The 16,475-nt window shown below is 44.5% G+C and overlaps 1 protein-coding gene across 1 annotated transcript; it reads left to right on the top strand.

The window, feature by feature from the left end:
• The first annotated feature begins 1,840 nt into the window (after positions 1–1,840).
• ankrd24 (ankyrin repeat domain 24) lies at positions 1,841–15,804 on the top strand. The gene is made up of 22 exons (XM_070832847.1): positions 1,841–1,876; positions 3,915–4,045; positions 4,328–4,416; positions 4,512–4,576; positions 4,710–4,767; positions 5,031–5,101; positions 5,241–5,347; positions 5,945–6,117; positions 6,762–6,784; positions 6,997–7,089; positions 7,525–7,641; positions 7,744–7,863; positions 8,047–8,176; positions 8,344–8,522; positions 9,343–9,506; positions 10,292–11,052; positions 11,165–11,481; positions 12,753–12,986; positions 13,910–14,086; positions 14,170–14,334; positions 14,450–14,515; positions 15,387–15,804. Exons 1-22 carry the CDS (start codon positions 1,841–1,843, stop codon positions 15,447–15,449), a joined length of 3,339 nt encoding a protein of 1,112 aa, XP_070688948.1. The 3' UTR covers positions 15,450–15,804.
• The last annotated feature ends 671 nt before the right edge of the window (positions 15,805–16,475 follow it).

Raw genomic sequence — 16,475 nt, 5'->3', positions numbered from 1 at the left:
CCACGAGTTAAGATCTTTCTCCTCATATCTTAAAGACATACCATCTTTTGGCTCCTCAGGGACTCAGTACCTTTCTTGCATCTCTCTGTACTCTCCACCCCGGGCCTACATTTCCTACCTTCGCATTTTTATCTCTTGTCACATCTTTGCATGTAACAAAAATGTTACCTTCTCTCCCCTCTCCCCTGAGCTATACATTCCCTCTTTCATCTGCTCAGTCTAAACACCTCCTCAAACCCCCTACAAGCCAGTAACATATTGAGCATATATTTATTTTTTGTTTCCATCCCAGCCCTGGTGAGAGGAAAAGATTAAAACTGAGCAACAACTGGAAAATCACAGACGGAGAGACAGGCGAGCTGTCATACTCAGCAAGAGGAAGACACACGGAGAGCACAGGGGAGAGGAACATAGAAATGGAAAAGCAGGAGGTCTCACTGAAAGACAATCTCAGACAGACAGGCAGACACACAGGTACAGTAGTCATTGTGTTTTTGATGCTAAATAAACAATGCTGCGTAGGAGCCAAAGATTTAATTGACTCAAACAGAAACAGCAAGGCGCGATGCAATATTTCAGAAAATTAATAAGACTTCCTCATTATAAAGGGCTAAATTTGGATGTGACATTTTCTCTGAACTTCGCACTTTTTTCGGTTGTTGCTGTTTTCCAGCTGAACAACATCCTCACAGGAGGCCGTAGACATGACGGCAGTGGATATAATGCAAACATAAGCACGAGTCTTTACGTTGCATTTAAGCACTGAGAAGATGCAACACAGGCCTGTACTGTAAGCTCCATAGTTTCCTCTGCTTTGCATTTACTGCCCTCATTTGGTAGCTCGTGTGTAATGCATGTGTCGTTTGAAATAACAGAGGTGGGTTTCATTTCACTTCAGTTTGCGAAACTTTTAGCCTAATTAGTAGCCATTCATGACCATAAACTTGAACTTACTTCCTTAATGAACAGACGTCAATGTCAATGCCTCAGCAAAATACAAGTTTAATTTCAGTAAATAAGCTCAGTAGTACAGAAATACAGGGCAGTAACATTTAGGTGCCCTTAGCTTTACCTTTTTAGTTCATTACTCACCTCTCTCTTCTTACAGTAGGCTACTAAAGCGTGAACTTCCGGGTTTGGCTCGTGCAGCGTTGCCATAGGTTGAATTCACTTTGACGCATTAGTGATTGGCTAAAATGTCCAAAATAAGGAACTTCCTCACAACCCCTGGTTTTGACTTGTGAGCCAAAGGTGGCGCTGAGGCGGAAAGCACCGACATGAAGTTGTAGCCTACATGAGGGAAAGCTACTCGACAGTTTACAGCAGTCTGTTAAACACAAAGTAACAGCTCTGCACTTCTGCACGCGTCTTCAAAAATGCTCCACGCAGTGCTGGCGGTGCTGCACGCGACAGATACAGTGTATCATCAATCATCGCCAATCACACGCTGATCCGGCGTTTTGCGCATTGCTGATTGGTTGATTTACAATCGGGGCGGGCGCATTCCTGTTGTCCGGCATGCAGCAGTGACTTCAGTATTTTGCTGTGAGCAGCTGATGGGACACTCACCTGGAGCTGGACTGTCCTCCACAGGTAGCCTGCATGTTCCTGCACATCACTTCACAGTCGTGTGTTATCTGCTTTAGGGTTTAGTGCATTCCATATGTAAGGCTCATATTTTGATCCACCCACGTGTGTCATGTTGCTGGGACCACTGATGATGACTGAAGTCATGGGTAAATAAGCTGAAACCCCTTTAAGATACGAGCTGTAACCTAAAGTTTTCTCTTGACCTTGTTTGATGGAGTTTTCCTGCAGAGACAGAGCCCATCCACCCATCATGAAGAGTCTGAAGGCAAAGTTTAAAAAGAATGAGGTAAGTGAGTAATGTTTGTTGTGGTGCACGTGGAGCTTTACAGTTGGGTGGATTTGAAATTAATACACCTGTCAGCTATTTCTACACACTGTTTACAGATATGAGCTATACAAGCTGTGTTTTAACCTAATATTACAGTGGTCAGCTGCTGTAGATTAAGTAGACATTTAGGTAGATCCCAGGTGTGTGTGTGTGTGTGTGTGTGTGTGTGTGTGTGTGTGTGTGTGTGTGTGTGTGTGTGTGTGTGTGTGTGTGTGTGTGTGTGTGTGTGTGTGTGTGTGTGTGTGATTGTGGGGCACTGGGATTCAGTGTCACTGAGCAGCAGCAGGAGAGCAGGGCTGTCTGCAGACTGCTGGTATAACCAGAGATCTCAGGTAGCCTTCAATTATTCACACGTATACACACACACACACACACACACACACACACATACATAGAACCCTACTTTCCTGCTGTCACCCCTTATGCTACCCTGACGGGCTGTTCCCTGTTGTATTGTGTTTTGGGGAGTCTACCTGCTCTCTGTAACCAGTTGCCTCTTGCAGGTTCTCATACTGGTGTCAGTGACCTTGCCCCCTTGCAGCACTGGGCCACTGGTACAAGTAGATAAACTGGCACCCGCTGACTCTACAATGTGGTCTGAGCAGGTGGACTGTGATGATGCTTTTAGCACCTTTACAGCCTGTTAGTGTCCGTCGCCTTAGGGAGAAATTCTACCTCCATGTTACCACTTAGTCATCACCACCACAAGTGACAAGAATGATCTCCAGAGATGAAGCTGTTGAGGTTAATTTAATAGCTATTTGGTGAAGTTCTCTCCATATTATTATAATAGCCCAGCTGCCAGATGGACAGTTAAGATGGATATGTTGTTAACGATAATACATACATACATACATACATACATACATACATACATACATACATACATACATACCTCTCTGTAGCCAGAGCGACACACTCACTCACCATAGCCTAAAAGACTCTTTAAGATTTTTAGTTTGTTTGTGTGCCTCATTATGTCCCGTCTGTCCCGTAAATGACCATTCAAACCGACAGAGCAGAGCCAGCTTGTTTCTCCTCTTTCTGCTGAGTCCTCACATCACACAGGCCCGCTATGTAACTGCAGAGAAACAGAACTACAGTATGAAGCTGCCTGGGGGGGGGGTACTGTGCGGGACCTGACAAAAAAACTAATGGAGAAAAGAGGAAGTCCCACTACAGAGAAGAAGGCTGCAGAGGAATTAATAGGTTAGAGAAAGGAGGACAGTGAAGACAGAAAGAAGGTGGCAGTGTGTGTGTGTGTGCAGTAGGCAGACTGTGCCCCTGCTAGCAGCCAAAGCAGGATGACAGGATAGCATTTTGGATGCGGACAGGGCGCACCACACCAGGAGACACTGCTGTGAGGACAGCAGACCGCAGCTGTACTGTGTTTGTGTCAGTGTTTTTGTGTGGTGAGCTATTCGGTTTCATTGGAGGTGTGATTCTGTGGATTGCACAAATTCTCTGGTATGTAGATCTCTACTATGACGTTGCTGTGACCTCTAAAGGGTATCTAGTAGAAACTAGCAGAGTTCTCCAGAGTATTTATTGTGTATATTTGTTATGTAGCCGGGTGGAGGATTGTAGTAAGGCAGGACACACAGCGGTGGCTTGGTACTCTGTAGCTGTGTTTAGTTGTCTGCTAGCTGTTATGGATCCACAGCAGCCTGTTTTTAGCCTGATGAAGCGGTTCTGTCCTTGCCTCAGCCTGCTGCCGCTGCCAGTATGTATCTTCTCTCTCTTTCCACTAATCTTGACAATAGGCAGGGAAATTAATTCGATTTATCCCTTTTTATAATATTTCTGCCTAAAAGTAGTTTATTGTAACTTGTACAAGTTACAATTATATTCAGTCTCTTTGTTTGAAAACAACTGAATATGATTTACATTTCTTCAGGCCACGCACTCATCTATCGTTTTGAGTTATGCAGTGTGGTATCAGTTTCCATTGGGGCAGCTCAGGGTGGTGACCTGTTCTCTGGCTTGGCCCCCTCAGAGTCAGGACTGGAGTAAAAGTGATGAGAGACTCCTGCAGGCTGTGGAGCAGAACGAACCCGACAAAGTCTCCGCCCTCATTGTCAAAAAAGGTCTCTGCCCTACCAAGCTGGATGCTGAGGGCAAGTCAGCGTAAGTTGGGCACCAGATTTTAACCTTTCTTAGTCACTTAGAAGTCATGGATAGGTTGCATGAAGTTTATTGCTCTTTCAATTCTAGTCATTGGTTTTGTCATATTAATAACAGCTATTGTTGCCTGTGTTAACGTAGAACACATAATTTCGCCTTCTAAAGTTTTATTGGCTACGTTCTCTTCATCTAAGAGTAAACTGAAACTAAACTAATGAGTGTTATCAGCAGTTGGAGCTGAACAATTTTCAGTATTCAGACACGTGTTGCCCTTCCTTCTGACAGGTTCCACCTCTGTGCATCCCGAGGCCGACTAGACTGTCTGGAGGTCATCATCTCTCAAGGAGTGGACGTCAATATCACAGATGGTGCTGGTAGGGCATTTTATTATCAAACAAAAGTTTTATCTCATAAGCCAAGGCTGTTGAGTTGTGTTTAGAAATGTCTAAATGCTTACAACTGATTCCAGGCTTCAGTGCCCTTCACCTCGCAGCCAAAAATGGCCAATCGGAGTGTTTAAAGAGACTCTTACAGGTAAATCACAGCATGACAACACAGCCAGGTCACCCAACAAATGCTGTAAAATATAAGTGGCAAGCATGAATTTTAAGACTGCACTACTCACTAAAGGTTTTTCTTTTGCTGTTTGCTGTTATTTCCCTGACAGGAGAGATTAGCAGTAGATTGCACAGACAGCATTGGTAGGACCCCGCTTCATCATGCAGGTGACAGTTACAGAACTACAATATGAGCACCATAACACTGACTTTGCACACAACAAATTCCTCTCATATGTCCCATTTGACATATTTTAAGTATTTAGAGTAAGCAGGTGAACACTGAAGCTGAACTTAACAAAAATCTTTCATCTGCTATATGAACTGCAAAGAGTAATGCTGAGAGATTTCAGCAGCATCTCATGATGTAAGCACACTATATGTTACACTGTATGTAAACCTATGACCATAATTTTGATTATTTTCTGCAGCGGTAAGTGGCTGCTTGTCTTGCACAGAGACCCTGTGGGACTTTAAAGCCAACCTGGATATCCAGGATGGGGTAGGTTAAATACATGCCCAGCAGTGATTTATTTTTGATTTGATTACTCTTGTTCTTATCTAGTACGTTAGACAGCATTATGAAATATCTGTGTTGTTGCTTGGTGATGTTTGAATAATCACGTGTATCTCTGTGTCAGGATGGGGCCACCCCTTTGATCTTAGCAGCCCAGATGAGCAGAGTGGAGCTGTGTGTCTTTCTGTTGGGTCGAGATGCCAATGCAAACATACAAGACAACCAGGGAAGGTACTGGACTCTTACTGGTCTCTTAGAGGGATCTTCTGCTCCTCCTCAGTGTGGCAGTCAGGGTGCTGCTGATGCTTTGACAGATGGGGTGATGGAGAGTGTTAGACAGCAGCGGGGCATCCTGACACAGACACAAACACAAACATACAGCCTTCTCAGCTAAGCTTGAACCAAAAACCTCTTCAGGATTATTCTCACAGCAGTGGGGTTGTCTGGGTCAGGATGCAGGAAAGATCTCCATAGAAAATCTCCAGTGTGTGCGGTAGATTTCAAAGATGCAGGTCAAAACCTCCAGCAGGGGCTGACAGCTTTGAGTTTGGCCTTGGATATCTCCTTGGGGAGGACGATGAGAGAATTATACTCTAGTTAATGAGGTGAAAAGACCAAACTCTCTCTGCCTGCTATTCACTCTGAATCACAACGCGATTGTTATCTTTGGAGTCCTTGACCAAAATGAAAACAGAGTTCTGGAGGTTTAAGCATATTGTATATTTCAAGTGAAGATCTAAAACTGATGCTTGTGATTTTAATGCATTGTTAGTTTGCTCAGTACTGCTGGTTTCCTGCTGCGCTGTGATATTTTGTTTGGAATCGCAGGTCTGCATTGATGCTGGCGTGTGAGAGTGACAGTGTTGAGACCGTAGCAGCTCTCCTGAGAGGCGGGGCCAACACTCAGCTGGTTGACGCCCTTGGACACAGAGCCTGCGACTACAGCGTAACCACAGGCAACCAACGCATCTTGCAAATGTTGGAGGATGGAGCACCTCCAGGTACAGTATAAGGCCTCAAGTCTTTTTTCAATGGGAGAGATAGGAGTTGACCAAAGAGCATGCCGCTCTTTTGACAGTTAATGAAGCCTACATAGTTTTGTTAAATCAGGTGGAGTTAATGAAACAGATCTTGACAGTAGTTTTACTAATATAAAGTGGCAGTGTCATATGAAACACATGGCAGTAGCGTCAGATCATTTGACCCAGTGAATGGCTTCTGCTTGTGGCTGTGCTGCTCTGGATCCTGGCTGTGTCTCCACTCCCCCAGGAAACAACTGTAATAGGAGGAAGTGGATCTGGAGGACAGCTGGCTGTGATTGTGAAGTGGGGTTTAAAAAAAAAAAAAAGAGACGAAAGGCTTTCTTCACTTTTATCTCCCAACAAAGACTTAGCTGATTATATGACAAACAGATGTGTGGCTGGTTTTAAAAGGAGATGAAGGAGAGAATTTGGTGTGCATATGATGCCCGACCACATTAGCTTTTATTCTGCAATTGAATATTTTGGTGGATTTCCAAGATCCATGAATGATCGGAAAGTACATGAAGTAAGAGTGTATATACTTATATAAGTGTGCATATTCACATCATTGCTTTAGAGGTTTAAGTGTCTTGCTGTGTGTCTCTTCCCTTTTGCATACGTAGCCTCCGAGGGCGCAGGCGAGGAGGTAATGTTGCATAGCTATGTGTTGGCTCACACCCTCCATCAGTGAGATCATATTGTGCATGTTTTCCAATATGAGGTCATTGTTTTTGTGTGCTGCTTTCTTTTCGTTGGCTTTTGGCCCCCTTTGTTGCTGACCCTTTTGTCTTATGTTAGTTCATCTATTTTCCCGTTTTAAGTCTGCCTGTCTGTGATCACCCTCCCACCCCCACGCAGCCCCCCCAAGTCCCCTCAGGCACCTCATCAGTGCAAGGGGGCACTACCCCCCGCAAACGGAAAGCTCCTCCACCGCCTCGCTCTCCTCTCCAGGTACTGTGAAAAACATCTCAGTGGATGGAAAACACTTGATATAAGTAGAGGCCAGCCTTACAGTAAAGCCGGCTGTATCACTGGCTCCCAACTGTTTTGCTTGTGGACCCTTAAAAGGGAGCAATTGCTAGTACTTCTACCCCTGATTTCTACCCATGCAGTATGTCTATGAGATCTTGTGAACATGTGATTTACCTTTATCAGATTCATAGTTAAAAAATTTTCAGAGGAGATGAGGGAAAACCAAAATAAACAAAAAGATTTGTCTCGCATGTATCATGTGATTCCCAGTTTTGGAATTGTTGACCTACATGGCACCACAGGAGAGTAAACAAGATACAATTTGTGTCCATATTTATGCAAATTTTACACTAATCTCTTTAGTACCTAAAACGTTCACCTAAAGGTTAATTTTATTGTTTTCCCCTCATCAAGATCCAGGGTTTGCCACCCTCTCCACAGCCCCAGAATCCTGCCCCACCTGCCCAGTCTCCTGAACCCCAGTCTCCTTCTCCCTCTCCCCAACCTCCAGAAACGCAGCAGCCAGCTCAGGTTAGTGCTGTAAATCTTGATTTTTGTTTAGTTGTAGTTGTGGTTTGCCCACATATTACATGACACACAGACGTTCATATTTTTTGTGGTTGTCTGTGTAAGCCAGAGGATGAAGAAGTGTTCGAGGAGATCCGACGGCTGCGTTTGGAGAGAGGTCGTCTGCTCCAGAAGATCAAAGCCTTGGAGCAGCAGCAACAGAGCGCCATGTCTGCTTTGGAGGAGGTACTGCACAGCAGGCGGTGTAAACACCCCTTCTTAGTCCCACCTCTGCAAAATGTTGTAGGAATTTACGTTAACCTATACCTATTCATTACAGATCTACGCCCCAGTATCGGAGACAGAAATGTATAAGTCTGAGGGTTGCTTGTTACCACAACTATGTTTACATGTTCATGTGCACTGCAGTTGTCCCAACTAAAAGAACGTCTAGAGGAGGCAGAGGCAGAGAGAGACAAGCTGCTTGAGGAGCTGAAGGGAGGCCATGGTATTGGGGCCAGTGACTCTGAAGACATGGATGAAATGTTTGACTTCCCAGGTATGTAATCTCTGTGAACATATACTTCCCAGACTCCGTCAGTGAGCATGCACGTACTTCCATGCATGTGCCCCTGCTATTCCACATGGGCGTTCTGGCATGTCTATCCCACCAGGAAGTACAATTCTGATTAATTTTTTTTGGTTGCTCTGGAACTTTCCCTCTAGAGAAGCTGCTCTCCAAGCGCTCCAGAGCCTCCCCTGCTCAGGATGACGCCACTTCTCAAGCGGACACCAACTCAGCCCACCACTCTCCTGTTTGTCCAGACCCAGGAACTGTTGCTGAGCTGCGCAAACAAATAGAGGAACTTACCTCACAAAACTCTGAACTAGCTCTCAAAGTGCAGGTGAGGTCAGGGAGTGCACACCTAGTGTGTGAACAATACAAACACAACCGACATGTCCACATAAAAGCATGCAAACACGATCTCTCTCTCTCTCTCTCTCTCTCTCTCACTCACTCCCTCTCTCTCTCTCTCTCTCACACACACGCAGTCCCTAGGCATTTTTAAAGAGAATAAATTGATAGCGAAGTGATGATAAATGGTTCCCCAGAAGATGAAGACGCTGGTTCAAGAGTAGCTGAATGTCCCAGACTCAAGCATTAGTCATGACCATTTAAACTTTATCATACAGCAGTGTGGTAGACTAATTCACTAAGGCAGTTCTGTTCACACAGATATAAACAGAACAGCATCAGATACAGTCATTATTCACTAACTGGGTCATGCTGGTTGAAGGTTTTTTTTAATTTTGAAGGTTCCATAACTCATTGAGTTAAGCCAAACGGCAGCTCCACCAATTTTACACATAAAGGTCAGTATACCAGTCAGTGGGAGTACTATTTAGCCTTAGAACATGTCCTCTGTGGCTGTTGTGGAGCTTTGTTTGCAAGGTTTGTAAGGTAGGTAGGACCTAAAATGATACTCAATTTCTGTTATGGGAAATGTATGTGTTTTTGTGTGATTACAGTCCTAAATCACTGCAGTAGTATCTGCAGTAGGTGGCACTCATCTACTTGCAAGCCTAGCATTAATAGTCATTCTGCCACCAGAAATGTTAAACATACTCTGGGGACACTTCATGTAAATTGCCATTGGCTGATTAAAAAGTACAGACTACTACTATCTCCACAAGCTGCTGTAATTTCCATTGTGCTGTGTACAGATGCTGGAGATGTTTGAGAAGGACGACACAGACATGCAGATCTCCAGCTCAGACTTTGTCCCCATAGTTCAGTATGAGACCCTGAGAAAGGAGTTTGAAGCCCTTCAGGAGCGCCTCTCTCAGGCTCAGGCTTCAGACGAGGCCTCCAGTGTGGCAGAGGAGCGGTAAGATTGATTAACCTATGCATTTGAGCACATTTATGACTTACAAAATTAAATAATCATCACAGATCACATTCACTTGAACTCTACTGTATTGGATCAGGGCTTCGCTCTGATATGTGCTTACCTTGGTGAATATCAGTTCCAAAGTCTCAGCAGTATCTGCTTGGGACCTCTGTCAGGGCCATTTTTAAAAGTGCAGAATATTTACATTTCTCCTGCAGCATGCTGGAGGCTGAGCTGGCTTAGATTCAAAATGTGTGTCATGACTCTGACATCATGTATTTGATAATGTGTCTTGACCTCCATTATATGATATTTGTAAAATCTCTTTTCCATAATACTGAAGAATGGGTTAAAAATGTGTTTGTTTGTTCACAAGGTTGCACTTGATAACACATCAGTGTTATCATACAGTGATGTAATGCTGAAATGATTAGTTGGTTGACTGAATAGTTGATAGCAATTCAATTAGCAACCAAAAACGCCCAAACATTTATTGGTTTCACCTTCTCAAATTGGAACATATACATTTTCTCTGTTTCTCTGTTAATAAATTTAAAATCTTTGGGATTTTGGACAATGCATCAAAATAAGCAGTTTGTCAGCATCACCATAGACCGAGAAAATGACATTTTTCACTAAATCATAATAGATTAATCCAAAATATTATCCATATTAGATATATATTCTAATAAATATTATCCATATACTTTCTCATTGTTGTGATTTGATTTATTGTTTAAGTTAGTGCTTGAAAGATTGCTAATCTTTGTCTTGCTCTGCAGTGGGGATGAGAAGTCTGAGGAAGGAGATGCCCTCAAGGAGAAGCTGCGCATGCTGAGGGAGCAGTTGGCCTCCTCCCAGTCTGAGCTGGAGGAGCTGAAGGAGCAGATGCGCCTTGGGGTGCTTTCTGTGGAGTGTGGCGAAGGGGATACTACCATAGCAGGTGGTGGTGGGGCTGCAGTTGAGGGTCAGAGCCAAGAGGCGCAGCAGCTGAGAGCAAGGGTGGTGGAGCTAGAGGAGGAGCTAGCTAAAAGGCAGGGCGAGGCGGGGGGTCAGAGCAGCCAGGACAGTGACGCAGTCAAGCAGCTGACAGACAAAGTAAAGGAACTTCAAACTGCTTTGGCCCAGAAAGAGTCTACGAGACAAGAAGGGGTAAAAGACAGTGAAGGAGAAGAGACAGCAACTGTTGGGTGCCTCCGTGACAAAGTGGCTGAGTTGGAGGCAGCCCTGGCAGAGAGCAGGGCGTCAGGGAAAGAGGGAGGAGCAGTAGGAGATGGAGATCAGGTCCGTCGTCTCCAGGAGCGTTTGGCCGAGCTAGAAGGGGAGCTGAGAAAGTGTGTGCCCCGCTCGGAGTTGGAGGAGGTCCAGGTGACTCTGGGGCTCCAGTGTGAGCAGCTGGCCAGGGAAAGAGCGGACGTGGCTAGAAGACTCAACGATGCCCTCCTGGATCTAGAGAGACTCAGGCCTCCTCCACGTGGAGATGATGACGAGGAGGAAGAAGATGAGGAGCACTCAGAGAGCTCAGAGCCCTCGATCATATCAGGTGTGCAGGATTCTTTTTTTCTACTTTAAGTATGCTTTTGGGTTCCAGAGGGAAAAAAATGGAAATTAGCGACTTGTCCAGTTTGTGAATGATCATGCCTCTGTCCAATCAGAGCACTCGAGACGCTCCCTCGCAGCAGTGAGAGAAGAGCTGGAGGTGGCAAGGCAGGAAGCAGCCCAGGCTCTGGACTGTCTGTGTGCTGAGCGGGAGGGTCGGGCACAGGACGCCCTGCAGCTGAACGACGCAGTGCCACTCTCAAAACATAGGGAGGCGCTGTCTGCAGTATCAGAACAGTTAGCTCAGACACTGCAGGAGCTCCAGGAGGAGAAGGTCCTCCGTGGCCAGAGTGAGGAGCAGGCTGCCATACTGGAGGCCAAACTGCAGGCCATGCAGGATGCCATATCCAAGGAGGAGCATGAGAAAGTCAAGGTCAGCAGGGGAATTTGTAAATCTTATATTAAGACTGATCTAAAGCGTCAGTTTAGCAAAGCATTTTCGAAATAGTAGTGCCAGGGTTGTTATTAAAAGATAAAATGTCGCCTCTATTTTATGCCAGAACATTTTTCATTTTACTACAAGTTGTGTTCAATGAACAACTCGAACAAGAATAATTGAAATAGCTCAGCACAACTAATATTACAGGTTTATGATAGAACACATCAAACACCTGGACTGGCTAAGGGTTTGTTCACAGTGAAGTTTGTCGAGTGACTGCAAAAGACCTGCAGCAAGACTTGGTGGCAGCGGGCACTGAGGGTTCAGTTTCTACCGTAAGGTGCATACTAAACTCTGAAGGCCTCCATGCCCAAAAGTCAAGTCGACTCCAATATGCTCGAAATTATATGAATAAGCCACAGAAGTTTTGGGATTCTGTTCTGTGGAGTGATGAAACAAAACTGGAACTTTTCCGGTGTGTGGACCAGCGGTATGTCTGGAGCAGGAAGAATGAGGCATAAGCTGAAGAGAACACCCTGCCCACAGTGAAGCATGGCGATGGTTCAGTGCTGCTTTGCTTCTTCTGGTACTGGAAACCTGCAGCTTTTGAAGAGCAAGATGGATTCAATCAAGTATGAGAAAATCCTAGGAGAAAACATCAGACCGTCTGTGAGGAGGCCGAAGCTTGTGCATCATTGGAGCTTCCAACAGGACAATGATCCCAAACGTACCTCAAAGTCAATCAAGGCCTGGCTTCAGAAAAAGTCCTGGAAGATACTAGAGTGGCCGTCACAGTCGCCTGACTTGAATCCCATCAAAAAAATCTCTGGTTTGAAGAAGGCCGTTGCAGCAAACAAACCCAAGAATATTAGAGAGCTGGAGGCTGTTGCCCATGAGGAATGTGCTACGATTCCTCAGCAACGCTGTCAGGACCTGGTGTTTGGCTATGCATCATGTTTGCAGCAGGTCATAACAGCAAAACGGTGCTCTACTAAGTACTAAAGATGCTTGTAAAGAAGGGGTTGAATAATTTTGAGATTGCAGTAATTATTTAAAGTGGCATATTGTGTTCAATTTGGAGAAGCCACCTATAATAGTTGTGTTGAGCTATTTCAATTGTTCTTGTTTAGGTTGTTCATGAGACAGTTTGTGAATTTTGCCAATACACCTAATTTGCAATGTGGGTTGAATACGGTTGATTGCAACTGTATATAAGATGGTACATTGTCATTAATCAGTTAGCCCTCACATTTCCCGCCTCTTAGGCAGAGCTCCAGCACTCCCTGCAGGCCAATGAGAGCAGGGCAGCAGCAGCTCAGGAAGCTCTGAGTGAGAAGGAGATGGAGCTGAGGGAGCTGAAATCCCAGAAGGCTGCAGAACAGGGTCTTATCTCCAAGGAGGACCACGAGGGTCTGCGGCTCTCTTTGCAGGCTGAGATCAACGCCATCACAGCCCGTTTCAACGATCTCACTCGCAAACATGAGAAGACGTGCACTGAGGTGTGTGTGTGTATGGATGTCTGTTAATGTGTCTGCCTTCTCCTGTCCCCTCTAGTGGCATCTAAAGCTACATTACATGTTATTGTTCTTACCACAAAGTGAGCTATGTTGCATGAAGGCAGCTTTCCTGCCTCTACATTATTCATTTGTGTATCACTTTCTCTATTCAGTACCTCCATCTGTTCCACTGATCCCTCTGTTCATGTGCTTACTGACGCACTGAAGCAGTGTTGTATGTGCACTATAGGTTCCTGATGACACCCCAAAAGTCATTACCCCATTACACCTGTGTAGTGGCATTCAGATATAAACACTTGACTTGACTTTGATTGGCAAACATAAACATTGATATGTGAGCGTATTTTCACTCAGAGAAAGATCTCTTAAAATAGGCTTTTGTGTACTTAATAAACTGAATTTAAAATTTTGACGTTTTATTACAAAGTCATGGTCGATGGGAACCCAAGTCCAACATTGGAATTTAGTGTTGGTACATGCTTAGTGCTCTAGTATGTAAATTTGTGCTGGTAATGAAGGCAGTGTCGCTATGAAGTCACATTTCCCTGAAACCAAAAACACAGTTGGACATTGCACCAAAATCAAATGTGTATGGATTTACTGTAGCTTTGTTCACTACATTTGTTTGCACTCTAGTGTGGGTGTAAGAAGATCAAAGGGAAACTAGAAATTCCTTTGAGCAAAAACTCAGACAACAATAGTTTTGGGAACAGATATTATAGACTTCTCTGAGAACATGAAAACAGGAATTGTCTGCTTGACAAAGCATAGCATGGCAAGTTACCATTGAAATCTTAAAGCCAAGCAGACAGAAAAGTAGTAGAGCATTATTTCTGCAGGCAGCATTTGAATTAAAGATATCCTGCTGTAGTGACAGGGTGCCACTGCTGGTTTTACTGGTCTAGGTGTTCCAGGTGCAGAGGGATGCTCTCTTTAACAAGAGTGAGCGCCAAGCCGCGGAGTCCCAGCTGGCCACAGTGCAGCAGCAGCTAGCTGAATTGAAGGCCCAATCCAGCCACATCCAGGAGCTCCACAAGGACATCCAGGAATCCCAGGGCCTGGTCAAGGAGAAGGACCGCAAGGTGAGAGTTCAGAAGACCAGTTCAAACAACCTATGCTGAAGCCCCTGTGCGGTGGCCAAACTGACGGCTCTGTCTCTGTGCAGATAACAGAGCTGTCCAAGGAGGTGTTTCGGTTGAAGGAGGCCTTGGGAGCTCTCTCACCTCCTCTGGGCATCACCTCCTCCTCCCCCTCATCTAGCCAACATGGTAACCCTGGACAGCAAGTGGCACTGCAGAATAGGATCGCCATACTGACCCAGCAGCTTCAGGTGAGGAGGACACTGACAGTGTGAATGTGTGTGAAGTGAGGAAAAAAACATCAAGATTTCCAAAATACTATCTAGCAAGAATCGCTCTAGGGCAGTAACATTTTCCTTTTTGCAGGACTGGGAGAGAAAACACAAACAAGTAGTTACTATATACCGCTCCCATTTACTAGCAGCTGTACAGGTACGTTGAATGCACACATACACACATTAATTAACACACACAAATACTTAAATGTTGTTATGCGATGAAAAAAACTAATTTTATTGAGGATTTCCATGGGGTGAATGTGACACTTCTGTCTTGGCTATTTCGTGGTTTTCTTGTAGCAGGATGGTTCAATGAAATTTTCAATGTGCAACTGGCTTGACAGCTACTTATAGTCCAGACTCTGAATGGCATTTAAGTGAGTCCCTCTTTGTGGTGCGTACAATAAAGAGCGGAAATGATCTGTCCACCATCTCATCTTACCAGACAAAGTGGATGAAATTTCAGAAGAGGTGCAGGGAAAAGGGGCTTGACTCACTTTCTGGCTCTATCAGCATCATCGTATTCCACAACTAAGGTGTACACATTAGCTATTTCTTTTAGTCATGCTGGTTGTAATGAGAGATTGTTAATCATTTGCCTTTAAGAGAACTCTTAGCTACTTAGTTGCTTCCTCTTTATGCTTTTGAGAGGTAGAGGTTTGCAGTGCCGTCCAGATCAGACGTGGGGGCTTTCATCTGGTCTCAACACCTGTACATATTTTGAGTTTGAACCTCCCAAGCTTCTCTTTGGTGTGGGTATGGGGTAGGCTGTCCATTGTGGTTAATCTCTCTTCCTGGTGCACCACCAGTGTACTAGGAAAGGTCAGACGTGTTTGCGGTGGTACCAAAAACTTGAGTGCTGCTTCTGAAGGGCTATTGGCTCTGTCCTTGGCCAAAACTGCTCTGCAATCTGCTGCTCTGCAAAGATCAGAGGATAAACCAATAGAGCCTGTCATAAATGGGAACCAATGTGGAATACAATGTAGAACCTTCATTTTCTTACATTGGTGTGTGTCGCCCAACAGGGCCGAATGGATGAAGAGGTGCAGGGCCTGCTACTCCAAATCCTGAGGATGTCACAACAGTGACACTGAACGTCTGGAAGTCTCCCTCCACCTCCCGTCCCTTTACAGGTCAGCATAAAGCAGCTCCAGCACACCAACCTGTGGGACCAGCATCACCGAGACCTTGTCTAGAAAGCCAAATACAACTCATCTGTGCTCAGACATAGCTGCATGTGTACAATACAGTAACTTAAACAACAGCCCTAAAGGCTTGACTGATAACCAAACAGTGAAAAAAAAGAACTGCAGAGTGCCTTCATAGCTGGATAACTGAAATGACAGCAGCCTAAAAGTCAGGGGTTTCTGATAGCAGTGTGAATGAGTGGAAAAGTGTGAATAGAAAGTCATTATTTAGAAGACAGAATCAGGTGCAGTAATTGTGTGATAAGCCTATTGATTTTATATCATGTTGTTATAATAAAAAGGAAAAAACACATTGCTCTTCTGTTGATCCTGTCCTTTGTAACTTGCTTCATGCACAGATACTATAGATTGAACAAACTAAGTTTCCAAAGCATCAGCCTCTACACTGTCCCTCACATCTATTTTTAGGTCATGGAAATGTGAAAGTCTTAATTTGGCTGCAGCATATGTGCATGGAAAGTTGGACAGCTGGGCTTGACTGTGGAGCTGCTGGCAGATATGAAGACTCACAAATGACAAAATACCATTTGAATTGCACCCTCTTTTCAATTAGTTTTATTGACAAAGAGCCGTTAATGTTAATCAAAGAGGAAATAATTCAAGAAATTCCTGAGAAAGCAAAAAGGAGATCATAAATAATTACACTGATGATTTGAACCTCACCAAAAGCTTTGTAGCTCACCTCGTCTCTCTCTGTGCATTTGTGAGGCAGCAGCTAAGAACAGCGGAGGCCCTGATTAAAAATATGTTTCTAATGACACAAAGAAAAATGTAAAATGAAATTACCACCTCTAGTAAGTTTTCAAGGTATTAGATTGGCAAAAATGGGGCAGGAAACTTACTGCCATTGCAGCAAAGGAGCAGAAATGCACAAGCAAGTCATTGACAAGACACAGACATGAGATA

Source organism: Pempheris klunzingeri, chromosome 6 (genome assembly GCF_042242105.1).
Source record: "Pempheris klunzingeri isolate RE-2024b chromosome 6, fPemKlu1.hap1, whole genome shotgun sequence".
NCBI classification, from domain to species: Eukaryota; Metazoa; Chordata; class Actinopteri; order Acropomatiformes; family Pempheridae; genus Pempheris; species Pempheris klunzingeri.
The sequence above is the reverse complement of the archived record's forward strand: the minus strand, read 5'-3'. Positions and strand labels throughout refer to the sequence as shown.